A 27,910-nucleotide genomic window follows, 5' to 3' on the forward strand; every position below is an offset into this window, starting at 1 on the left:
GCTTGGGCCTATGAGTCATTTTGATTAAAAAGTATACCAAGATATGAAAAACTCTTAGTAGCCACTATCTTCTGACCTTCCACAAACATGTGGCTACCACGGCCACACCTCATTATGTAGGTCTTCGAGGTATTCACTCTGAGACCAAGATTGCTCATAAAATTGGAAAAACTGTCTAACACCCTCTGCAAACATTATTGCGTACGTGACATCAAAACCGTGTCATCCACATAAAGCAGGGCAGGTATTGGGCAACCGGCTACCTGGGGGAAATCTTGATTGTCCTTAAGCAGCACCTCACCCAAACTGTTAATAGAAAGATTAAAAAGAAAGGGGGCAAGGACACATCCTTGCCTCATCCCCCTCCTTATTGGGAATGGGGTCGAGCGATCACCAGACAGGCCAAATTGGACTTGAGCTCTAGCTTTGCTATAAAGGCGCCTCAGAAAATAAATAATTTTTCTTCAACCCCCATCAACTCGAGGATCTCCCAGAGTTTGTCGTGCATCACAGAATCAAAAGCTGCAGTGAGATCCACGAACACTAAAAACAACCTCCCCTTCTTTGCCTGTGTATATTTCCAATCAAAAATAGCTAAATTTAAACTTTGGTCGGTCGTCCCTAAGCCCTCACGAAAGCCATATTGAAGGTCAGATAAAACCTTATTATCCTCAGCCCACTCATGTAAATGTTCTAAGATAATTCGATCAACTACTTTGGTCAGAGAGTCCAGTAAAGAAATGGGCCTATAACATCCAGGGTCCTGGCGGTCCCCCTTTTTAAGTATGGCAGTTTTTCTGCACACACACACACACACACACGCACACACGCACGCACACACACACTCACATATATATATTTGTGTGTGTGTATATGTATGTATATATGGCGAAAAACTGCCATACTTCACATACATATGTCATGGCGGACATGCGTCATGGCGGAATAATTTGGAGGGCAATAAAGAAACTTTGCACTTCCTTGGGTCCACGCTAGTTTTTCTAGTCTGGAACAGAAGTTGCAAGCGAGAGATACAATATATATATATATATATATATATATATATATATTCACTGAAAAAACCATAGGTTTCACACATGTTATAGTTAGCAGGACATTTCACTCGTGAAAAACCAATGAAATTCCCCCGTTATAGTTAGTGCAGGCAACTATAACTCACGCGACCGCAATCCTCTGCTGATGAATTTGCAAGGTTTTTTAAATGCTAATTCCTATCTATAACGTGTGTGAAACCTATGGTTTTTTCAGTGAATTTGTACGGTTTTTTAAATGCAATTTTTTTTTGGAGATTTTTGGTAAAAAATAATATCCAACCTATGTATAAAATAATATATGTACTATATCCTGCATTATGGAATGGTTAATTTAAAAAAAAATAATGTTTACATACAGTTGTACATCACAGTTATTATCTTCTACAACTCTTGAAACTTGTATTTTTTTTTTTATGCATTTTTTGCCGTGCGCGTATGGTACGCGTAATCGCGGAACAGTTACGCGAAGTTCGCGGAATTTTTCTCACGGAATTTTTCTCACGGAATTTTTCCGTTTACGCCGTGCGCGTACGCTACGCGCATTCCGCGATTTTTCGAAAAAAAATTAAAATCATTTTTTGCCCTTGGGGGCCTTCTGGGACCCCCTGACAAAGGCTAGGGGGTCAGGAACTGTCCACCCTGCCCCCTTTTCACGTTCTCCACCTTTGTTTTTCACCCCCTCAGACTGCGAGAGACAAAATGGCGGCCGACACTTCCTGGTTTCGACCGATTCGAATGTTTACTAAGATCTAACAACCAATCAGAATCGCGCTCGTGCACGGCGGTGTGCGCGTACGGTAAGCTTACGGTACGCGCTCGGAGCGCGCCTATAGATATATATATTGATTTAAATGCTATTTTCTCAGGAAATACTGAACAGATTTACACGAGACCTTCAAAAGGCACATCCCTGACCTGAGGGCTACCTCTCTGCCAAATTTCAAGTAATTCTGTTCAGCCGTTCGGGCTGTAGCTCGGACTAAAGGTCCTATGGAAAAATGCATGGGGAAAACGCGTTTTGGGACCCCCCCTTTTTCTCAGCCCCCGCTAGACGAATCCCCCCGAGACTTTCAGGGAAGGAGCGGAGCGCCCCACCTATTTTGAGAATTTCGCGAGGATTCGTCAATCGGCGCCAAAGTTATTCCAAATAGAATGTTGCGGATTTCCTATGGAAACACGGTCCTAACTATAACTATCTACTGGCGACCGCCAGTAGATAATATAGTTATATAGTTATATATATATATATCATTGATGTCTTAGATAAGAATCAATGCACAGGAAATATTTCTGACTAGTTGTAAGTTATTCTTTGACATTCTGCAATTTGAAAGTTCTTTCATTCTCCTCGTACTCACTAGAATTGACGGTATGTAGTTATTGGCAACGTCATCCAATTTCAAATATCACGAGTTGTAGGTACTGAATGTTTTTTAAAAAACTTAATATACTATCATGAAAAAAGAAGCAGTCTTCTAGAAGGCCTGCCTCTGGTACTGGCAGCTTCTAACTTGCTGATTGGCTCCCTACGTGCAGGCATCCAGAATGAGCTGTGTCTGTATCCTCACCATGTCCAGACAATCTCACAAGGATGCCTGTGGTGTGGGAAGTAGTAGCTCCTCCTTCTGTCACCTACCATTGACCCCACGTTCACTGGCCTTGGAGTTGGCAATTATGCCTTTCCACACGTGCTGTTGCTTCTAAATTAGCATAGAATCTAAAGTAATGAGTGGAATTTGTGGAATTAAGCAACCACGCAGCTGCAGTGGGGGGGGGGGTCTTGGCTTTGCAGGGCTTTACAGGGTAAGGATTCTACAACATTTCAAACTGATGGCATTCTCTCTTCTAGCTGCAGAGGGGCCCGTTCCAGAGAGGTTTCTTCAGCAGCGCTGGGCATGAGCACAGTCACCCGCTTGGTTTCGGTACCGAATGGAGCTCGTGGTGGAGCTGGTCGCCCTGCTCGAGGACTTGTGGTGGTGGAGTGGCCGTGCGCACCAGACAGTGTTTGAGCAGGTGATCACTCATATTTATTGAACGAGGTAACTTGCACCCCAATCATCCTTCCATGTCTTTGAGCAAAGTGCAGCTCTAGAGCCATTCCGTAATGTTTTCAGGTATGTTTAGGCGTTTAAGACCACGATAAAAGGTCACATGTTCAAGTTCAGAATTTGGTAAGAACACAATACTTGGTATTAAGGTTGTAAGACCTAGGCACCTTCCTTAAATGTTCTAACATTTTTCTAGGACATGCATCAAAACCTGTTGGTAGCACATGTATATACCAGAAACCTAGTTCTTGCTAGAAATGAATTACATGGACACACTCCAAGTACTGTCCCCAAACACTCATCTTTGTTTCAGATATGAATGTTCATCTCTTGCAATTCACTTGTACATTAAATACACCATAAGCAACTCAGGTTAACGACTTGTTCTCAAATGAGAGCGCATTAGAAGCCGATCCTATTGTGGCCTCCTTGTGACTAAAGTCATCATGAAATCTTGGCTGTCTCAATAGGGTATCCACAGAACAGGCGTGCCCAGGAGACCAAAGGCAGTACCGCATCTGCAACACTCAGGTGAGACATTCACGAGATTCGATTGAACCTCCTCAGGTTATTTCTCTAAACTTTCATATGGGTAATGTGAACTAAATCAAGGCCGGGGCAATTTTTGCATAGGAGTAGATTGAGAGGAATTATCTACAATTCAACCTTTGTGTCATCTGCAGGAAAAAATCAGGTTTTGAAGCGTTTTGATGCCTGTGCAAAAGGAACCTAATTCGGAGCTTCTGTTGAATTAGCCTATGATGTTTTTGCAGATGTGTGGAAATGTTATTCTCTCTCATGTTCCATCCAAAAGTCATTTCAAGAAATAAACTGTCAACTTGAGAAATGTATAGGACATTTTATTGATGTTCAACAGAGTGCTTTGGGGTAATCCACCCAACCCAAACTTCTGCTTAAATTTAAATGTTTGTAGTTTCATGTAAGAAGCACATCTCACAATTTTCAATTTATAGGACATACAATTATTAGCCAAAGTTCCAAATTCAATGCTGTTTTTATTACAAAACATCCCTCTGTGTGCTCAGAGGGTCTAATGGAAGGCCAATATAAATAAGATGTGTTATGGTATTAAATTGATCACCTACCTGGTATGAATTCAGTGAAAAATACAGTTCTGCATGCTAAAAATAACCTGAAACCATTGTAAAATGCGAAACAGTGCGGTGGATGTTGACGATAATAGTTACTGAACACCCCCAACAAACACTTTGAGATGGTGACTCTTAAAATATTACCAATAGCACAAAGAGATGTCTGCAGTCTGCTTCCCAGATCATCTCTCCATTCATCCAGTAAATCACAAACATTTGGGTGACTACTCAATCAATCAATCAATCAGCATTTGTATAGAGCAGCACTGTTACCCCTAGGGGTATCTGGGCGCTGTGGATGTGACATCTCTGTAAAAACAGCCAGGTCAGATATGAGCAGAACGAAGAAAAATAAAGGTCAGAAACTAGCAGGAATAGGAAGAATAAAGGTCAAAAATGAGCAGAAAAAGGAAAAATAAGGGTCAGAAACAAGCAGAAAGAGGCTAAATATTGGGCAGAACAAGCAGAATAAGGTAAGAATAGAGGGCATAAATGAGCAGAAAATGGCAGAAAATTAGAAGAAAGCGAGCAGAAAAGATGGCAGAAAATGAGCATAGGAGGCACAAACCGAAGGCAGCAGAGGGTAGCCTAAGGCGGACAAGCTGGAAATGAGAACTGTTGCAGGGGGAGCTGGCACGTGGACCTGATCATACCATACCAAAGCCTTTCCACTCTGGTACTCACTGCATCTATCTTTCTGCAATGAAGACAATTTTATCTGGAATTTAGTAAGTCTCTATAGATTCAGCTTTCCATCTTGCACACCTGCCCTCCCCTCCACGTGTGCATAGCTCCAGCCATCTCCTTTTTAGTCATAATAAATAATGTCAATATATCCTACTATACCTACATGTACCCCACTTCCCTGAAAGCTCTCTTGAAGCATATTCAAGGCTTAACTAGGACTATGCTAAAACAATACTTAGAATTATATTCAAATTTCCATGCTTACCCTGACGGATCCCAGAAAAATATTGGTCCTCTGGTCCGAATGCTTTCTGCAAACTGTCTTCTCCCTAAAATCACGGGTCTAATAGTCCTAGTTGGGAAAGTTATACCCATGTTACTTTCTGCTACCTCTCTCTGCAAACCTCCACGTCCATAAACTAGCAGCCTAACACAAACCTTTTCTCCAGGCCTTCAAATAAAGGTTTAACAAAGATCCATTCTCTATACATATATTCACATTTATATGAGTGACATGAAATGCACTTTCTCATTATCTACACATATACTTCTGTATCTGTGCAGCAAAAAAACTAATGGATGGAGATGCTTGAGTCAATCATAAACTTGGTATTGACCTTGAACAGCATTATAGAACAAACCGTACCTAAATCATTATTGGCCTTGCCCTTAAACAAACAGTGCAGCCCAACCAGCTACGCCATGACCTTTTCTGAACAGGTACCAAAGACCACTGATACGTTTCAGCATTATTGGGACTCTTTGATGGCCTGTGGCTGGAGCCCCTGTGGCTTGGACACTTCTCTACTAATATTCTTACTTCTTAGGTTAATTTAGGTTTCAATTTAGGAGTCAAACTTGCTTGGTTCTCCCTTCCACACCGTACCTTGCAAAGTCTCATCCAGTGGTAAAGGTAATGTTTCTATATTGTCTGTCTACTACTACAGTCCACCTATCAATCATGCAAACAACTTTACCCTCATTTATGAGGCCTTCCATAACAGTCCAGCCTGCTATGGGTGGGACACACAAAAAGACACAATCACTCCATGTCTTGGCACTGAGCCATTACAAACACTATGCTTCAGCAAAAGACCCACCAGTAAGTCAAAAGAGCCTATGCCAGGGGCCTATGCCTCCCAACCCTTACAGAAATAATACCTTCCACTGGGACTCTGCTTCTTAAACTATTTATTTACTTAAAGTTTATATCTACATTTTTTCTGTGTAGGACTGTCAACCAGTGCCCCTGGATTTCCGACATCTACAGTGCTCTGCTTACAACAATAAATCTGTCATAGGAAATCATCTCTTCAAATGGCTACCATTCAACACAGGTAAATAGAAATTCATTCTACACCTTCTAGGGCTCTTCAAAAGATTTTGAAGTATTTTACTCTACTCTTTGATGCGTCTAATAGACACATAATCCCTTAGCAGCATCACCTTTGGCTTTTCTGTCACCTATACCTAGATGATATTCGATTCTGTTTTTTCATGCCCTACATTATGGAAAGTGTCTGACATTGCTGCTCAGACATCGGTCACTGGAAAGCCATTCAAGCACTCATGATGAATTGATACAACACCCAAATAATTAATTTTCCTGCTATCACAGCACGCCTAGTTCCCATTTCCTATTCACTTCCTCCTATGCGGCTTGATCATAGCTTTTTGTTCCAGGTAGCTTGGAGTACAGTTTAATTTAAAAATTGGTAAGTAACACAGCCCCAGCTGCAAGATTCTGACAACTAAACAAACTTAAATCCATTCAAACATTTCTATACACACTGCCAAGACAATTAGTCCACAGAAATCTGGAAAACTGTACCAGACTATTTGTTGGAATCCCCCACTATTTCAAGTTTTACTCTGCCGAATCCTAGGTCAGACTTGAAAACCATACATAGAGGGACAGAATTTCTTTTATCTTCTATCAAGTCATGCCAGCACAACAAAAATATCTGGTGGAAGCCTTTAAGAATTTAGGTTTTTCTTCAAACCTGTCCACTACTGCAAAATTCATTGGTTTCCCCCGTCATTAGAAACCTTCACCTCAAGGAACACATTCAGATCATGTCTAAGGCTGTGCTAGCGAAGATTTGAGCTTCAAAATCGAGGGCTAAAATATTGAGGAGGTAAGTGCAAAGAGTGAGCTATGGATTTAGTATTCTTAACTCCACATCTGCTTACCTAGAAGATATATTTATCGCCAGGGTATCTATATGTGAAGTTAGATATAGAAAATCTATTCAGACTTACCTTTTGGCATTTGGTCCCTCAATATTCGGATCACAATTTTGAGACCCTTCGATAGTCTGTCTTTGATATTCCAGACCCACACCCATTACTAAATCAGCAAGATTTCAATTCCAGAAGTGGAAACATCTAAACGCGTATGCTCTTTGCCAAAGACCTTAAGGCTGCGGGTGAAGCTTTCATTGTCACCCAAAAGGACTAGGAACTGGACTTCCTTATAAGCATTCCCAAATGTAGATTAGCTGCTACAAGAGTTTTGATCAATACAAAACAAGTGAATATATCATTCCTGCACTTACTTTCTCCAAATTGTTACCTTCTGATGCCAGATATACCTTAAGATCTGCATGCCTTACCTATAGAGCCATACATCTTAACACTCGTAGTAGATACCTCACTTAAAAGCTATGCAACTCTGGAGGCCAAAGAAAGCTATGTTTCAAAAGAAAAAGATCATTTTTGCATCTCAAGTTTCAAGAAGAAATGCAACTGGTGTAGAATCCTCTTGGGTACTGAACCCACAGTTTGGAATTGTCCTCCAGTACACATACTAAACTAAAGCCTCTGTGTCTGACAACCACATTCCACTTCCCAATGAGTTGTACTGAATCCGAAGGCTAAGCTCATTGAGGATTGCCCTCAAGGAACATCCCACCACACGAGAATGGTTATTAATGTACAATCCAACACACTTCTTTCACCGTCTTCGCTGTACGATATGTTTGTGAAGTTTTGTTTAGTTCCATCATGATCAACTATTCAACCATCCATCCAGTCTCTACAAAATCTATATATGAATTGTGGATTTGGCAGTACCCAGTTAATCACATGTTTTTAGAGTTTGTATCTAGGCCTGGAGTCCCATCATTTTTTTATTTACATGTTTTTAATGCTGAATGTTATTATATTATAGTATGATTTTCATTAGCCAAACAGGTTCACTGACACAACATCGATGTAAAAAATATTGATTTAAAAAATATAGAGTAAAAAATATACACAACAAAAATATCGACTCCTATACTTTTTATTTTATTATATTTATTTTATTTTAATGGTTTTCTATAGCGCTGGCTAGACCCAGGGGTGTCAGAGCGCTTTACAGGAATGTGAGGAGGTACAGTATTCAAAATCATATGAACAAAACAAGAGCCAATATAACAAAGAAAGCAGATAAAATACGAAAGCTATTTACAAAACAATTATCTTAAGCTAACGTGGGTAGTGAGAACTTAGGTTAGGGTGGGTGGTTGAGGGTGAGAGAGAAGACATAAGGAGGGGGAAGAAGAGAGTAGGAGTTAGGGGAGTTACAGGAGTAGTGAATCAGAGGGAGGTCGTGCGTAGGGCTAGGAGTCATATGTAGACATAGAGAGCAGGGAGGGAGGATAGGGGGGAAGAGTAGCGTGAGGGAGGGGCGTTTGGTGGGTTAAAGTGGAGGAGATAGAATTGGACGGCAGAAGAGGGGAATATGATGGGGTCGCAGCACGTGAGAAGGTGTCAGAGGTAGGACTTAAGGACCCCAGTATTTGTTGAGGAGGAACAATTTGAGTTCTTTTTTGAAGTAGGAGGTGTTACAGCGTAGGTCTTTAGACAGGGAGATCCAGATGGAGGGAGTGTTACCAGAAAAGGAGCGAGCTTGGGTGCCTTTCTTCTTTAAAGGGGAGATAAGAATGAGGGCATTAGTGTTCCTCGTCGGTCGTGCGCAGCATGCTTTGTGGAGATTACCTGATAGGTAACTTGGAGTGTTTTGGTGAAGGGCTTTGTGCGTGATATATGCAATCTTATAGGTGGATCTGCCTTCGATGGGTAGCCATTTGAGGGATTTCAGGGCGGAGGATATGTGGTCAAAACGTTTGTAGTCTGAGATAAGTCTAGCAGCTAGGTTGAGCACAAATTTGAGTGGAGCAAGGTGCACTTTAGGTGTTCCAGCGAGGATAGCATTGCCATAGTCGATTTTAGACAGAACCAGCGATTGGAAAACAGTTTTATAGTCATCCGCCGGGATGAAGGGCTTAATGTTCTTGAGATGACGGAGAGTGAAGAGTGCTTCCTTGGCTGAGGTTTTTATGTGGGAGGTGAGGGCAAGGCTATTATCAATGGTGATGCCTAGAGACTTAACTGAATTAGAAGTGGTGAGAGAGCAGTTGAGAGCATTAAGGTCGGAGAGCTAGTCTTGTATGGGAAGTGGGTTGTTTTTAGGCGCAAAGAGAATGATTTAAGTTTTTTTAGGGTTCAGTTTGAGATGATTAAGGTGGAAACAAGATTGGATCTTGGTCAGGGTGTCATTAAGGTGAAGGATATCAGAGTGGGATTTAATCTTATAGTAAAGTTGTGTGTCGTCGGCATAAAGGTGGTAATTTATTCCAGCTTGTTTGAGTATGAGGGTGAGTGGTTCCATGAAGAGGTTGAAGAGAGCAGGAGAGAGAATGGATCCCTGGGGGACACCAAGAGAAATCGGAGTGGGGTTGGAGAGGCAGTTCTCAATTTTGATTTGTTGGGTTCTGTGTTGGAGAAAGGAGGTGAAGCAGTTGAGGACATGGTCATTGAAGCCAAAGCTAACTTTAAGAGTTTTAAGTAAGGCAGTGTGGTTAACAGTATCAAAGGCAGCGGATAGGTCGAGGAGAATGAGAAGGCATGATTCACCTTTGTCGAGTGAATGATGTATGTCGTCTACTATATTGAGCATGGCAGATTCTGTGCTGCATCCTTTCCTAAAGCCAGATTGTAGTGAGTCAAAGAGGTCAAAAGTGTTGATGTGATTATCTAGTTGAAGCAGGGCATATTTTTCAAGGGCTTTGGAGAGAAGAGGGAGGTTAGAGATGGGTCAGAGGTTATTTGGGTTGTTGGGAACTGCGTTAGGATTTTTGGGGATGGGTGTGATTTGACCAAGTTGGAGGGAGGCAGGAACACACCCTGTGGCCAGGGAGGAGTTAATAATGGTGGTCCAGAAAGGGGCAATGATATGGACAAGGTTAGGGGGCAGAGGGTCTTTGGTGTAGGAGGATGGTTTTAGCTTCACGATGATGTTGTAGACTTCGTGTTTGGTGACAGGGTTGAAAATTATGCTAGGACGCATTGTTTTTTTGTTGCTGGGGGAGAGAAGGGTTGGGTTCAGGTGGGAACGAACAGGACGAGAGATGGGCAGGGACAGAGGAGGATTTGAAGGGGGAAGTAGATTCGGGAGAAATGTCATAAGAAAGTAATGTGTTAGGAGAAAGCGGATTTAAGATGAGGGATTTGTCTATTTTGGTGATTTTATCAGAGAAGAACTTAGCAATTTCTTCACATTTCTCAATAGAGGCCGTCAACTTTTGGGGGACAGAGGAAGTTTGATTTTTGACAATGTTGAATAGTTCTCTAGGTCTATTTTTGGCCCTATCAAGCTGAGTGCGGAAGAAGGCGGACTTTTCATTGAGGATGTGTTTTTTGTAGTTGGACCCAGCAGATCAGAGGAGGGCTAGATGGGAGGGGGACGGGTGTTGCCTCCATGTTCTTTTAGATTGTCTAAGGGAGCGTCTTTCGTTGTTGAGATCAGAGTTGAACCAGGATTTGAAAGGTATGTTTCTTTGGGTTTTAAGTTTGGGGGGGGCCACTTGGTCTAGGACCTCGGTAACTGATTTATTATAGTGTTCGGTGAGGGTGTTGGCATTTTGGGAGAAGGGAGCTAGCAGGAGTTTGGCTTTGATATTCTTTTCTAGTTCGCCGGGTGGGATAAGATGGAGGTTTCTGGTCCGTTTCTTGTGTTTGATGCTTTTGGCGTGGTTGGGGGGGCAGTAATATTGATCTTGAAGAGGATGAGGTGATGGTCAGACCAGTCGATGGGGATGATACTGGAAAGGGAGGCAAAATCCTCATTAGTGATGATGGCATCAAGAGTGGCTCCTTTGGAGTGAGTTGGAGAGTGACAGATTTGTTTAAGGTCACTGATCTCCAGAAGATTCAAGAGGAGATTAACTGCAGGGTCATTGATGTCATACCAGTGGAGGTTGAAGTCTCCAAGGAAGAGATTTTCAGAGTTGGAAAGTGAGGATTGGGTGAAGAGGTCAGAAAGTTCCTCTGCGAAGGGAAGGGATTCGCCAGGAGGATGATAGATAATATGTAGGCGAATAGGAGGGGCGCCCTGAATTATAAGTTTTGCTCTGCGGTATTCATAGGTGGTGGGGTCAGTGTTCTTAACATGCGAGAGTTAGAGTTTGTTTTTAAAGATGATGGCTAGACCACCTCCAATTCTATCTAGTCTATCTTTTCTGAGTATGGAGTAACCGGGGTGGAGAGTAGGTCAAGGATAGATGTAGAGTGGTCGTTGAGCCAAGTTTCCATAAGGAAGGCAATGTCAATATTATCACTGAGGATAGATTCAGCTATTTCCGTCGCATGCCGGACAGCTGAGCGGCAATTTACTAGTATGCATGCAAGGGGTTTCAGGTTGTTTGAGGGGTGAGAGCAAGATTGGATGGCAGAGAGTTGTGATGGGGGTTTAGGGGAGAAGGGGGAGGAAGGGGGAGGAAAGGATTCTGCTCATCCCCAAGATCACATAAATGGTAGAGTGGGGAGGGCATGATTGGATAGCAGTAAGTTGTGATGGGGGTCTAGGGTAGATGGGGGAGGAAGGAATTCTGCTCGTCCCCAGGACCACAGGAATAGTAGGGTGGTAGGTGCGGGGGTCGATTGGATAGTAAGGGAGGTAAGAGTTACAGAGGTCGAGGAGGTCAGAGGGGGAGAGGTGGTTTTAGGCACGGGGCCTATGGGAACAGTTGCATTGGGGGACGGTTTTCCAATGTTGAAGCTTGGAGGAGTTTAGTGGGTCAAGGCTTGGGGAAATCACGTGGTTTTGCCGGATTTCAGAGGAGAGGGAGTTAAAATCTTTCCTGAATTGAGAAAGTTTGGGCGACAAGTTCAGAACATTCCTGAGCTGGGAGAGTTCAGAAGACAAGGAAAGGAGATAGTTTTCAATGTTAGATAGAGTTGAGTTAAAGGAGGGATAGGGACTGGGGGAGGGAATGTGTTGGGGAGAAGAGTAGGACCAGATTTGCCTGGGAAAAGTGGTCTTTAGAGTGTATGCGTAGGGAGGCTGGAGGGGGGGGTGTAGAGGCATTTTCAGGTTGTTGGACAAAGAGAGGACCGTGTGGTCAGAAAGGGAGTGTAATCGGTGTTCTGAGGTGGTAAGGGGTCAAGATAGGAGAGAGGGGAAATAGCATCCTGATTAAGGGGGGGAGGCAGTTAGGGGGAGGAGAAATTGGTACGGGCAGTTTAATAATAGGAACTGCGGGGGAGGAACCTGGGGGGAGGCAGTGAGGTAGGGGGTGTGCCTGGTTGTGGGTGGAGAGAAGTCATTAGGGAGATAAAGGGTTTGGGAGGCTGAACAAGCTGTTGAGGTGTACAGATGAGGGAGGGGTGCTATCAACGGAGGTTATTAGGGGATTGGGTTTGAGAGACTTTGTACATAGGGGAGGGTGAGAGGGTATCAGTCTGTTGGGAGGGTGAAGTGTTAGGAGGTGTGATGGATAGTAGGTAGGAAAAGGTGCTGAAATGTTGTTCGAAGATGGAGATGTACTTAAACAGGTAAGTACAAAAATATTGACTAAAAGATTTCGATGTAAAAAAATTAGGGGCATATCAGCAACAACCGGCGATAATTATCGCTAAGCGCACTTAGCGCTAGGATAATTATCGCCGGCTAGTGTGGATTTTTATCGCTGAGATAGCTATTAGCAACGCTTATCTCAAAAGCGATAAAAATTCTCACGCTAACTGCCTAATGTGAGATTATCGCTGGAAACCCAGCGATAATCTCACGCAATGTGGCGTTTGCTTGATGATAGGGACTCACAAACTTAGCCATGATATCCACCTTCCATAGGATATGATGGCTAAGTCAGTCCTGAAGCAGGCGTAAGGAAAGTAGTGATAACAGGTGTTATCGCTTCTTTTCTTGCCGCAATGCTTCATAGCGTGGGGCTTGATGATAGGAGAAATGTCGCTTTGCGACATTTCTTCTGTCATGTTAGGTCAGGAACGCCCACTTTGCATCTCATTAGAGATGCAAAGCAGGGCGTTAGGAATTCCTACACTAACGCAAGTTTTCATGCGTTATCGTGAGCTAGCTAATTAGGCGATAAAATTATCGCCGCTTTTCGGCCGAAAACGGCCGCAAAAGCGGCGATATTTCTATCGCCTCGCCTTGCTGATATGCCCCTTAGATGTATAAAATATCTACTTTTATATAAATATAAACTAAAATTAAATATTTTAAATATTAAATATAATTTTCACAACAAAAAATACATTTAGGGGCCGATTCCAATCCTGGAAAAAGGCTGTACAAATCGTTGTATGGAGCGTTTTTCCCGTACAACTCGTACCCGGTAAACTTTTCTTACAACCTAGGAAGTACGATTCGTCCAGAAAGCCTCTTTCCATACAAATCGTACAAAAGACCATACAGCTAAAATAAACCAACGATTCTGATCCGGAACAGCTTGCACGTGACGTCTGTATGTATTTAAGCAGCGGTTTCCAGCCCAGCAAGTACGATTCGTCCCGACGGCACTCCGTACGGCTCTTTTCTTACGGGAGCCAAAAACAGCTGTAAAAGCAGAGTCCCCAGGGGTACGAGTCGTACAGGCATACACCCCGTGCGTTGTGTATGTACGGTGCGTACCCCAAAATCGCGTATGTACTGTGCGTATCCCCAACATCGTGTAACCCAACATCGCGTACCCCAACATCGCATACCCCAACATCGCATACCCCAACATCGCGTATGTGCGCACCGTACATACGCGATGTTGGGGTACGCACAGTACATAGGCAATGTTGGGGTACGCACCGTACATACACAATGCACGGGGGTGTATGCCTGTACGACTCGTACCCCTGTACGACTCGCACCCCGGGAACAACTTTTCCTGGGATACGAGTCGTACAAAGTTCGCTTTGTAGCGGGTAATGGCATTCCCCCTGTACGGGGCGTTTTCCGTACAAATCGTAAATCGGAAAGCCGGTCCGGATCGTACTAGTACGGTTGTACTGCATTTTTACAATTTGTACGGAAAAGTGTCCGGGTCCGTCTGGTACAACTTTTCCCGATCCGATTTGTAAGGATCGGGCGATCCGTACAAATTGGATCGGGAAAAGTTGTATTTTTCCCGTACGAATCGTACTTCACGGGTCGGACGGGACTTGTACGATTTGTATGGAAAAATTTACCGATACTAGTCGGACGGGAAAAAAAAATACAGGATAAGAATCGGCCCCTAATGTCAAAAATCAACACACAAACATAATAATGTATACATATATATTTACTTTAAAACAATTAATAAACTATTATTTTTTAATTTATATAAAAAATTTCAAATAATATAAAAAATAAAAATATATATTAATGATTTAAAATATAAAAAAATATTCTATAATAAAGTAAAACATTAAACTATTAAATAATATTTAAAGTAATTTCACAATGCAATCAGTGTAACAGTCGGGAAAGTGTTGGATAGCAAAGGGATCAAAATAACAATTCCCATTCCAGTGACTGCAACAGTAGGGTAAGTGTTAGATTGCGGAGAAGTTAAATTTACTATTCCAACTCCAGTGAGTGCAACAGTAGAGAAAGAGTTGGATGTGGGAGGGGTAGAAATTACTATTCCCACTCAAGTGAGAGCAACAGTAGGGAAAGTGTTAGATAGCAGAGGGACCAAAATTACAATTCCCACTCCAAAGAGTGCAACTGTAGGGAAAGTGTTGGATAGCGGAGGGGTAAAAATTACTATTCCCAGGGCAAAAAGTGCAACAGTAGGGAAAGTGTTGTATAGCGGAATGGTAAAAATGACTATTCCCACTCCACTGTTGTGCAACAGTTGGATAAGTGTTGGATAGCGGAAGGGTAAAATGTACTATTCCCACTCCACTGAGTGCAACAGTAGGGAAAGTGTCCGACAGCGAAGGTGTAAAAAATACTATTCCCACTCCAGCGAGTGCAACAGTAGGGAAAGTGTTGGATAGCAGAGGGGTAAAAATTACTATTCCAACTCCAGTGATTGCAATAGTAGGGAAAGTGTTGGATAGCGGAGGGGTAACATTAACTGTTCCCACTCCAGTGAGTGCAACAGTAGGGGAAGTGTTGGATAACAGAGGGGTAAAATTAACTGTTCCCACTCCAGTGAGTGCAACATTAGGGAAAGTGTTTGATAGCGGAGAGACAAAAATTACTATTCACTCTCAAATAGTTATAAATAAAATATATTATTTTTTATAAAATCATCAAAATGAATAAGCAATATTTAAAAAATGAAAAATCAAACATATTAAACATAGTAAAACAAAACATATTATAATATTATTTACATATAACAAAAACCTACAAATATTATATAAAATAAAAATAAAATACATTAAAAAAATAATTTTTTAATGTAGAAAATATTGACAAACCAAAAAATTAATTAATACATAAATGTATTTATTTTATTTCCTACCCTGTAACACCACACCAAAAACAAAACACTTCAGCATTTTTAATTAAATTTACTTCCATAATTAACATAATTAATAATCAATAAAAAAAATATTATTAGTAAAAAACAAATAAACATTAAACTACTACCAACACTTTAACACTATAATATCCACAACACACACCTAAATTAAACTATGAAATAAGAAAACAGAATTATTACCAACTTTTTTACCCCTCCCCAACCCTTCTCAATCCAAATAACTGACTAACATATCCACCACTCAAACTATTTTCAACACTAATCATTTATGGTTTCTGGAGTAGCCTGCTACTCGCCAGAAAAGCGCTTCAACCCCCCATCAGGGGTAACAGGCACTATATGAATGCAAACCTTTCTTTCCCTTCTATCCCTCCGCTATCCTTCTCACTTCAAATAACTGACTAATATCCACCACTCAAATTACTATCATATTTCACCATACTAATTCACCACTAATCCTTTAGGGGTTTCCGGAGTAGCGTGCTACTAACCAAAATAAAAAAGCGCTTCAACACCCATCAGGGGTAAGAAGCGCTATATAAATACAAACCTTTTTTTCCTCGTCTATCCTTCTGCTATCCTTCCGAATCCAAATAACTGACTAACATATCCACCACTTAAAATGTACTTGCATGTTTCACTATACTAATTCAACACTAATCCTCTATGGGTGCCGGTGTAGCGTGCTACTTGCCGAAAAGCGCTTCGACGCCTCGTCAGGGGTACAAACAAAAAAATAAACAATTACCCAAAATAAATATCAAATAATTAACATTAATTAACAACTATATATTAATTAATTAAACACAAATTACTTCACCCTTTACTCCCTTAAACATCACAACACACACCTAAAACTAATTACGCAATTACCATAATAACATTTTAATTAATTTAATTAATATCAATTAACAAAACATAAAAATGAAAAAAGAAATAAACTACTTAACACCCTTTACCCCATAAACCAGAAAACATACACCTAAAATGAATTACACAAATACCATAATTAATTACCAATTAATTATTTAAAATTAATTAACAGCCAATTATTAATTGATCGATTAAAAATAAATTACTTCTCACCCTTTACACCTATAAACACCACAACACACACCTAAAATTAATTACACAATTACCATAATTATTTACCAATTAATTAATTAACAACCAATTATTAATTCATAAATTAAAAATAAATTGCTTCCCACCCTTTATACCTATAAATACCACAACACACACCTAAAATTAATTACACAATTACCAATTATTAATTGATTAATAATAAATTACTTTACACATTCAAAAATATAAAATCTCAATTAAACAAATATTAAAAAATAAAAAATATTCAATTCATTTAATACAATTAAATTACTTCCCACCCTATTCTGCTATAAACCCACAACCCGCTACAGAACTAAAAACGCTAACTTTAAGAAAAAGAATGAATACCTACTAAAACTTTAACACATATATTAAAAACACGAACAATTCTTATACAAAAAATACATCACATACATATAAAATATATACTAAAATACGTAACATTAATTTAAAAAACAATATTTTTAACAACTATATTTTTGCAAACGATATTAAACACTTCGATATTTTTTAAATCGATATTACTTACCTTAAGTTGATATTCTTGACCATGATATTCTTGCTGTCGATATTTCTAAACCACGATATTTATTACTCAATACAGTGCAACTCGATATTTTTTACTCAATAGTCTGTCTGTACACCAGCAAAACAATAGGCTTTTCACTATATATTTGCACCCACTACGAACTGCTTACGGCCGAAGTACTGTCTGACAATGTTCTTTACTTTAAAACATTGGCAGATTTTTCAATAAACTGAAACTAACTGCACATCCTGCCTTATGGGCCTTTGAGTACACCGCTGACAGCCTAAAGACAGATAGGTTTTTTGAGCATTTTTTAAATCTTCTAGGGACTCTGAGTGCTATAGTTTGATTGGCAGTGAGGGTTTTAGGAAAAAACCCTACCCTATTTGGGCCCTGCTTTTGAGTGATCTGGAGTGAAGGTAATACCTGGCTCCCTAGGGATTGATATTTTTGTGATGCATTAAATTGCATCTATTCCAAGTTTTTGGGAAAATATAATGTGAATTTTAGTGCTTAATGCACCAAAGTCCATTTCAGAGTAACCATCTTACTCTTTTCGCCTTTTCAATATCAGCAGGTCCAACCTACTGAAATTTGACAAAGGGTACAGACCAATACTAAATTTGTAAAAAATAAATAAGTTCCGGGCCTCACCAGGAGGCCATCGCAGTTTCCACCACACATTGCCAGAATACTTACACAACTATTAACCATCAAACTGCTACAAGTGTGACAATTCAAACTGTTCGAGGCAGCCAAAGATTTAAGAATGGCTGGGGTGGCAGGTATTAGTTGTTTTTATTGTATATTGAATAAACAAATAAAAGAAATTCTCTCATCTTTAAACTGCACAAACAGCGCCACCATGTGGCAGCTGTCATAAGGGCAGGTTCTGGCAATTAAGTGCCGGTGCCGATCACCGGAAACCACCGGCTCAAATTAAGCATTGGTCAGGGGCGGCTCCTCCATGTGGGCGGAGGAACATCGCTCCACTGCCTTCTCGCAATGCGAGAAGCAGAAACATAAAATGGTATAATAAATACCATTTTATGTTTCTGCTTCTCGCACTGCGAGAAAGCAGAAGGGTTTGGTTGGAGGCCGGTGAGAGGGTCTGCTCAGGGGCAGGGAAGGAGTGGCTTGCCCAATGTTGCAGGCCCTGACTGTTTGGTCGGCCCTCTGGGGCCGACCAAACCAGTCATGCGCACTCTCCCTTTTCTCCATGTAGGCTGCATGGAGAAAATGGCATCCCCATAGACGCCAGTGTGGTCGGTGTCCCAAAGAATCACAACGCTGCCATTGCAGCATTGTGATGGGCTTAGGGAAGGGGAGGGAGGCTGCCTGCTTCTTGTTCAGGAAAGCAGGAGCAGACCGAGATGTGAATACGCAGGACCCGGCCTGTGTTACCCCCTTCCCTTGCTACCACTCGCCCGTCCCTCCCGACCCCGCAACTGTCCCCCCCCCCTCACCGTGAGCCATACCGGCCGCGATTGGCACTGGTACAGACTTTATCACACCTGATAAGTACAGGGTGAAATTGACTTCGAGCAGCATAGCTTTCTGACCCCTGCACCTCTTAATAACTTCTTTCCAGGTTTCTTACCGGGGCATAGAGAAGAATTTGCTCAATTAAGTACCGTGGGAGCCCCGTGTGAATTGGAAATACAAATTAATATTATATTTTACTCTATATCAAATCTCCTGTTCAGATGGCTGCAAACCTTCTCTTGATAGCTTGGGGCTAAAGGTGATTTCAGGAGCACATCACGGGTGTGACTCACCGTCACTGCCCTTCGAACTTCTTAATTTATAATTCACAGATGCTCATTGAGGAAATCACCAAAATGGTGAGTGTGTGCTGTCAAGCTATCCTGGCTGGCCGTAACCGGTCCTAGGATGCTTGTTGCCAGTCCAGGGAGGACCTGGCCTGGCAGTTCGGGCTGGACTCTTCCCATTGGGTGCAGGGTCAAGACTGGTTTGCATATGGCTGGGTCCAAACTGGAATGGCATGGTGAGCAAAAAAACGATGGCTTTGGGCCCAGATCTCTGTACTGGGGTGAATGTATGACATTGTTCTGCATTCTGTCCATCAATTGTTCTTTTTGCATGTGTGGTGTGAAAGGGGGACAGTCGTTGCCATGGTAACTGATGGGGCCTAATTACAGAAAAGCTTGTACAAATAATATAGGTGAAATTGGTATTTACCATTAGTGTTAAAATAATAACCCATTAAAGAGGAAGAAAGTAACATCTGATGACAAAAACCATTCTCATTGGCATATCACTGGTAGTAAATTTACTCCCACTAGTAAATGCATTATCTCTAATGGCAGGGATTTAGTTGGCTTTCTTTGGAAATAATGGTATAAAATCTTGACTAAGTTTTGGAAGCCATTCCACTTTATTTTAAAGTCTAGGTCTTGCCATGCCCAATTTGTGGAAGTAACTAAATTCCACAACAAAAACCAAGGAAATCAGTATATGAGTGAGTTGAGTCTTAGTTATTTATGTTTCTTCAATTTGGGTGTAAAACGGTGGGGAGAGCAGCCAACTGAATTGTTAGGTGTTCGTACAGGAGGCAGAGGGACGGGTGAGGAAAATATCTCTAAAAAGAAGAATGAAGGTAGGCCAGTTTAAGAACACTTGTAAGCCACCAAACTGAAATGGCATTTTTTTTATTTACAATGTAACTTATAAAATACTTTGACCTCCTTGTTATTAATACATTTGGAGGATCTGGAAGTTGTCTTGCACTTAAAAAGTTTTAAAAGGGCTAGCCTGCCACATTGTTGATCATTTCATTACTGTTGCAGTTCCCATTACAGATAAAATATGGCCAGAAAATAGTAGGAATTATCACCCAAAATATGATCAGCTCTTACCTTGAAATAAAAAGCCCAAATCCAGAATTAGTTTCCACTATTTGAAGGCTGCCAAAGATGCGGTCAGCAAACACTCATGTAATGACAGAGTGGTGGTTTTTGGCAGAGATGCATTACTGCTGCTCCTGCGATACACGCCTTGCGTAAGTCTGTGCAACGCTTGAAATAATACCAGTAGCAAGTAATGATTTGGGAGGCTATGAAAATATAAACCTATTAACAACAGGGGCATCAGCCCAAAAAATAACTACTCAATTCAGAAGAATTTGGTGACCCTAAACACAACATAACAATTAGCCGAAGCGCTTAAGCCCACACCACTGCGCATGAGATAGCCACCTGTGTCCACTCCCGGTGGCTAATTAGGGAGCCATGTTTTTTTGGCTTCTATGAATGGAACTCCTAATGTATTGTCATTTTATATGAGTGGTATTGGGTTTTATTGTCATTCAATTTGTTATATATTAAATATAATCACTGCCTGAAACATCAGTAATGGCCTTCCTGGACTGGCTAATCGCTGTATTGAAGAAGTATTGAAAGATGCTGTTAAGTGTTTGCCACTGTTTTTTCATTCTTGCCTGCTTTTTCAATTTCGAGCTTTCAAGTTGACCATGCAGTTCAAGTCGACGTATGAAAAGGCTGAAGAGCTTTGCGCTATGACGTAGTTCCTGTTTACTTTTCTTGCATTGATTTTAACGCATGTGAAAGAAACAATGATGTTTCTGATCCCGAATGTGCCCTTTGGGCATCTCGGGGTCACACCAGCGCATCACTCTTCAAACATTACAAAACAGAACGTGATGTCAGTCTATCGACGCCATTTTGAGTCTGGTTTACAATGGATCGATGCTGACATTTCCGTACTACCTTATTTCCAAGGTCCATTTCAAGAACTGAGTTTAAAAAATAAAGCCTACTGCCATCCTAAATATCTATGTCTGCCACGTCATTCCTCTATCAACTTCCTGCTGTAAAGCACCAGATTAGCAGGTTACTTATTTTCCTTACTGTATTTTACTTTATATAACTATATTTGCAAAATGATATGGGGGTTTATATAAGGAAAAGTGCAGGTCATAGTAAAAGATTAAAACAGCAGAGAAGAAAAAGAAAATGCGACATTAATATTTAAAACACAGGGCCATACAAAATAAACAAACACGGTTTGCCGGAATATCAGGAACTATGAAACATTTCCTTGTGGAATTGAAGTCCACAAGAAAACACGCTTAGGCTACTCATATTCCTCTCCACCTTATGGTGGTGGAGGCGGGTCCCAATGACCGGTCAGTGTATTGCTTTCAGCAATCAGAATGGTAAATATATATGGGATAATGTACATTATAAGGATATTGCTGGTCACCGAGGAGTTCCGTTGTAAGGTTACGGAACTCCGAGGTGACTTGTAGTATCCGTATCATATACGGCAGGGGTACTATAATACAGAGTAACAGCATCACCGTTCCCACAAATCACTTAAATCCGTCCTTCAAAAGATAGTATAGTTGCAAATATGAAGAATAAAAATAGAATTTCTAGGGCAAAATGAAGCACATCAAAAAAGCTGTTAGATATTTGTTGGAAAAAGATATTAGAATCAGTTCAATACAAGCCAGGCTAAAAACAAAGGTGCAGTAGCTCGGAATGTGTAGAATCATGCAAAAAGATTCTAACTGTTCTATATTTACCTAAGGCAAGCAAAATATTACCATGTTCCCATCAATATCTCCTTTCTGCTTGTCACCACAAGATAGAAAAACAGAGCTAAAGAAAGAGAAGCAACGATTTGATTTTCTCGTCAGAACTCAAATAAAATTATTACACTTGAGTTCTGGTATCAGTGATTTCTTTATAATAGGTGAGTGGGTGCATCACAAGCCCCCTGTTATAGAGAAATTAGAGCAGTGCCTAATTTGAGCAGGTGGTTTCCCGTGCTCAGCACCGGCACTTAATCATCATCACCTGCACTTTTCATGAGCCCCAGTTATGGACACGTTCATTTATGGTAGGCACGGGGAGATTGTGATTTGCCCAGAATCACAGGATGTTGATCCGAAACCGCAACTCAGACCTGGTTCCTCAGCTCCAAAGTCAGCAGCTCTGGACATTGTGCCATATCCTCTCACTACTTTGCTGGTTAGTAGTTGGTTTTGTTTTAGGCGGCGCTAACATGAGAAATGGGCTGGTGCAGGCTGCCGCCTGACAAGTGCCCCGGCACTTATTTTTTCACAAATGAACCACTGAATTAGAGACAGATTTCTGCACAGGGATTGCACATTCCCATATATTATAGCTGGATATTACTTGTGGCTCATTGCAGGCATCATAAATTCAGGCAGAAATGATGGTTAGTGTGACACAAACCTCCAATAAACCTCTCTCTCATGAAGGTCGGTGCATAAGTTAATGTTAAAGGTGCTTCGATGACGTGGCATGCTACAATAATATGCAGCCTAGGGATGGGCAATGTATAACTCCTTGCAACTATGCGATTTACTTGCAAACCTACAAGGTTTGCAAAGTGCTAAACTTATAAAATATAAACAAAAACAAAAAGGTCAGTAGGGAATTGCTCCTTGTGGCAGGCCCACCTACCGGTCTATATCCAGAAGCTGTCCCGTGGTACCTCAGCCCTTCCATTCCAGAACTGTCTCCCCTTGGCCCATGGCCCTCTGTGAACTCAAGCTCTCTCGCTCTGTCGTCTGCTTCCCTCTGCATCCAAGCTATTCCACAGCAGGGCATCCTGGCAGTCCAGGCTCAGGTAAAAGGGCTGTTCCTGCTGACCCACAACAGCTTATGTGCCAAGCTGTCCCTCAGCCCCCTATGGCCCTACACCAGAGATGTTGCTGCTTGTCTGGTGCAGCCCCTTCTTGCCACCGACCCCTAGTAATCCATGGGAGCCCGCTGAACCGCGACTCCTGGCCCTCACACCTACACTCCATTGGCCCTCTCACCGCCTCGTACCTGCACGGGGAGATGTTGGCGCTTTGCTGGCACAGATGTCCTTGTTAAGGATGTCATGTAGGACATCCTGCCTCGGGAGATCTGGACTGCAGCCAGCATGGAGGAGTTTCAGTTCACCTCAGGGAACATTGTGTGAATGTGGAATTCTTCTCTCACCTTCACTGAACTGAGGTTTCCAGACTTCACTGGGACAGTAAACACTTTGCAACTCCCTGGCTGGCAATCTCTACTGCAGTTCTAAGCATAACTGTAAAAATTATTTGAAACACCTACTTTTATTTTATCTTTCAGCTTTCACTGTAATTAAACTATCTCACATGTTGGAAAAGCCACAGTCTTTGCTCTACACTCTGTTATTACTATAATTATAATAGTTATGGGGTGAGATAACTATATTCTGGATAACTGTACTGTAAATGTAATGAGCCTGCCATTTTAGGTGTTAAGTCGACCAAAAGAACCTTGCTTGTTCCTTGCATTTGCTTCCTCTCTTGCTTCGTCTCGAGTTGTATGTGAAAGATGAACCCCATTACAGTGTGCCTACTCCTTGCATTCAAAGGCCTCCTCTGAGACCCCATTTCAGTCACAGTAGTCAGTATTCTTTCGCTGCTAGGGTTGGCTTATCACCCATGTTTCCATGAAAGGAACCGCCTGCTGCCATGTTGTTCATAGTATCAGGAGGCTCAGGATTCAACACTTCTGCACATGTGTCATGCGTGGTATAGCAGTAATGGCATAGAAACAGACCGAAGAACCACTTGTAAAGATGTTGCTTGGTTCAATGTGCTCATGGTGGTGAGGGATGTGTTGGTGACGGGGTATGTTGCTGCTGATGTTCTGTGATCAGTGAATACCTTAGTCTGTGTATCAGCTACAGAGGCCCTGCAGAGCCGGTGAACCAACAAAGGAACAAACGCACTAACAACCTCTTTATGCGCCCATTCAGGAACCAGTAACTGCGAGCTGAGCTGTCTGGCCGATGGCCACCATTTCTACTATAACTTTGGGCGAGTTCTGGACGGGACACGTTGCCAAGAAGATACTAGAGGCATCTGCATCAACGGTCGATGTCTGGTGAGTCTACCGACATTTCACGGAAAGCGCTGCACGGTCATGGCATGGAGTGGGCGCGCTCAAGTCTCTGGTATAGGACTCTCTTAGATGCCATGACTGCCCACACCGCGGCACGACTTCCAGCAATGCACATAATAATAATAGCGCTGCATTTACAGGATGTTGGAAGTTGGCATTTCTAAATCCCTTTAGGCAGTTAATGGTGCTTAGCTCTTGATGTCAAATCCCTTATCTCAACAGAGATTTGCCTAAGTTATTTGTAGTTATGATGGCAAGACGTTTTTTTTTTACATCCTTTCCTTGACGCATTTTACCTGCTCATTAGCCATTTTATGTAACAGTTGATTTTTTTTCTACTTGTAAATGTATGTTAAATATTTTCTTTGAATTTCTTTGACAGTGGAATTATTATAGGTCGTTGGTTGTGTGTGTAGGTTTCTGTACGTACATGTGTGCATGTGTGATTGTGAATATTTGTGAGCATGGGGGTGTGTCTGTGTGTGGGATTGATGGGTTGAGTGGGAGGTGTCTGAGACTCAGTCCGCTCCTGACCAGACTAGAGCTTCTGCCAAAGGGAGCAACAAATCACCTGCGGGTGGTCAGCCACATTCGTTCGTGCACTAAACCCGATAGGCTATGGGTGATAGGTCCCCCTATGTAAGTTTGGCATGGTCTAACTCCTGACATACCATTATTTCCACCGCTAGTAAGGCACCTTTCAGAACATGTTATGCCCTTGGGCTGAATATTGAATAGGACTGCCCCTTTCATCATCTCCTCTCCTGGTTTTGTACTCATTTTCTAGTCAGTCTTGAGTCGCGCTCCACCGCATTCCAGTGCTTCCCAAGAGCCCACATCATGCCTGCATAAATTCTTGATTGTAGTTTTTGGCAATCCCTTTAAATACAACTTAGTTTACTCTCCTAACTCTATCCCTAGCAGGTAATGGTGTATTTTCAAGGGTGGAATTGCCAAATGTTGACATGTTGATATGCTGGCGTCCAGGGAAGTGATGAAATGTGTGTAATCAGGTTGTGGCTGGATACCGCCCTGGTCACCCCAGCTCACAGTGACCCGAGTTCAGCTGGACTAGTCTTCATCAGTCTTTTAGGACGTTTCCCAGATCTCCTATGAAGGAGGGAACTTTAAAAGTAAATGACTGAATGGAGTAAGCCTTATGAAAGCATTCCTTACCAGTAGATTCTCGAAAGAGATGACCACTAATGAGCGGGTTCAGCGCTGAGCATCAATGTATGGGCAGGGCTTAATTCCTAAAACTATAGGTGCCAGTGCACAAAAGTTTGCTCAGAAGCCCACAGCCAGCACTGCTGAATGTCGGGGTTGCCGAGTACCAAGGCTGTCTAATCTTCAGTCCATGTCATGCCTCTTTCATTCATCGTCCATTCTAGTCCTGACCCTTTATCTTATTCCTGCAGGTTTTTTCATCCCTTCTCTCTCCCTTGTCGCTGTTTTCCCGTCATTCCCTTCCTCTTTCTGTGCAGCATTTCCTGCCTTTCTCTCAGTTGTTCTGGGTCAAAGTCTCATGAATGAAAAATAAGTCCTGGTCCTCAAAAACGAGTGGGTGGGGCCCCACATGCAGCCCCCAGCTCAAATTAAGCACTATGCGTTGGACAATTAAAGAGAAGAACAGTCAGGAAAATAGTGAAAGGAAGTGTCCATCTCAATCATTCCTTGAGAATCAGAAAAGAGAAATCTAACAAGGTGAGAATGGGTAAAGGGAGCTGAAATGCACAGAAAGGAGATAGTAACCGACAGAGGCAGAAAGATGATATAAAGAAGAAATGATCATGGGTGCTGGAATGGTGTTCTTCACCTGCTGCTTCTTTCCTCTTCCTAAATCCACATTTGCGATTGGATTTCTGATGTTATCACTGATGTCACCAAGAATGTGTCCTGTGACTTCATGCATGATGTGATAATGGCAAACATATTAGCTTTTGAAATCTTGAAACTTGTGAGGCAAATAATGTTCTGTTTGCTTGGATTTTGTCATTGATTATTTTTCACATTTGGTTTCAGGAGTAAAAGGAAACATTTGCATTCATAATATATTTTCCCTGAATTTCCAAACTGAACACCGCACATCGAGGCTTGGGCGCTCCAGTGCTGTGGTATCAATTAAAACGTGGATGACCTTAGTTGTTTTGGTACAAACTCACAGTGTTAGATCGGGAGCAAACGGCACGGGGCCTCTTCCGTGCTGCGCGCTGCCCCCTTCGCTGAGTGACAGATGCTGTTAGTGCCGCAAACAGGTGCAGGCAGCATCTCGGCCTCCGTAGGCCCTGCTCGGATGAGGCCTGTGACCTGCAGGTTGGGCAGGGCTCTCTGCAGCTGTCATATTAACCCGCTGGGTGATCTCACCAGCGGAGGCTGTGACACTGATGAGGTTATGGTCCGCATAACTCACCCAAGCTGTGCACCCTGAAATCCCGATGACCCCTGACCTTGCACGTCATCTTCTTGAAAACAAACACCATATCTCAGCATTTTTGTTTGGAATATCATTGACAACACTAGGACGCTAAAGTTACATCGTTTTAAAAATGTCTGAGAAGGCAGTCTTGGTGGCCAGGAGGTGGACTTTAACTTTTACATTTTACAAGGCATTTATCAGCAGATCTCTTCTTGCTTTCAAAGCCAAATATCTACATAGTGCTTAGGTCAGAGAGATGCAAGTAAGTGCAAAACAGTGTGTACAGGAAAAATGTATGTGAGGAATAATAGCTGCTGGCTACGGTGCTAGGCGCCACAGAGCCCAGTCTCTAGTACCAAGGCTCTGCTGAAAGATGTAGTAATGTATGATAGGACTGGGTGCAATACCGCAGAAGACTTTCACACTCCTTACTGGCTGACAAATACAAGAGTGGGCCTGATTAGGAAGGAAAAAGAAGGTAGAGCACAGGACTATGCAAACAGTGAGAGAAGCATAGTTATCCAAGTGTGCAAACTTGCTTATCGTGCACTTATCCGGAAAATGAAGTTTCCAAATTAAATAAAACAGGAATCATGGTTTTAACAGGGATCACAGGGTTTGAAAATATATAGTTGTATGTTAAAGAGACAAGTGGCATGTGGTAGAGAAAAGTAAAGCTCACACAAGGTGGAGGTTCCAGTGGGGATACAGAATATATTAAAAGGTTAAGGCGCAAATAAAATGTGCCTGTGTTCGGCGTCTTGGTGTAAGCCCACTTTGTAGGTCTGGCCTCGAGAGAGCTTTAACTGATTTTACAAACTTGTGTAATCAAACAAAATATTCATAAATAATACAATCGAATATACATACATAGCAAGGCTTTAGGTTAGACCTCGTCATCCATGTGTCTGTTCATCTGTCATCCACATTTTGCTTCCGCCCTCTAGAGAAAACTGCATGGGCAAAGGGCCAAGCCACTTCAGCTACTGGATAGCTAGTATTGTGAGTGACAGTATTTTTTCTGATAATGTGTGCACCTTCGCCTAAAAACTGCACGTCAGAACCAGGGCTGGTGAACCAACACTTTACATTTCCAAGGCCTTTTTACTTTCCAGTATTTAACCTTTAGTTTATTTTTTTTCATTCATCCTTGTGTGCTTAAGCTATATAGTCAGTTTACAGTAATCCAAAAGAGATAATATCTTTTATTTGCACAAGTAAGAATCACAATTTCCTATGATGTATATTAAATCTAAAA

The 27,910-nt window shown here is 41.8% G+C and overlaps 1 protein-coding gene across 2 annotated transcripts in view; it reads left to right on the forward strand.

Moving 5' to 3' along the window:
- Positions 1–27,910, forward strand: part of LOC146860466 (ADAMTS-like protein 5) — a 315,295-nt gene that overhangs the window by 167,858 nt on the left and 119,527 nt on the right. For both annotated transcript variants that reach the window (XM_085644356.1, XM_085644354.1), the window contains exons 3-6: positions 2,905–3,068; positions 3,574–3,634; positions 6,134–6,239; positions 24,091–24,218. In XM_085644356.1, coding sequence (XP_085500482.1) covers positions 2,905–3,068; positions 3,574–3,634; positions 6,134–6,239; positions 24,091–24,218 — 459 coding nt within the window. The remainder of the gene's footprint in view (positions 1–2,904; positions 3,069–3,573; positions 3,635–6,133; positions 6,240–24,090; positions 24,219–27,910) is intronic.

The sequence above is a fragment of the Triturus cristatus genome, chromosome 3_1 (genome assembly GCF_964204655.1).
Source record: "Triturus cristatus chromosome 3_1, aTriCri1.1, whole genome shotgun sequence".
Taxonomy (NCBI): Eukaryota; Metazoa; Chordata; class Amphibia; order Caudata; family Salamandridae; genus Triturus; species Triturus cristatus.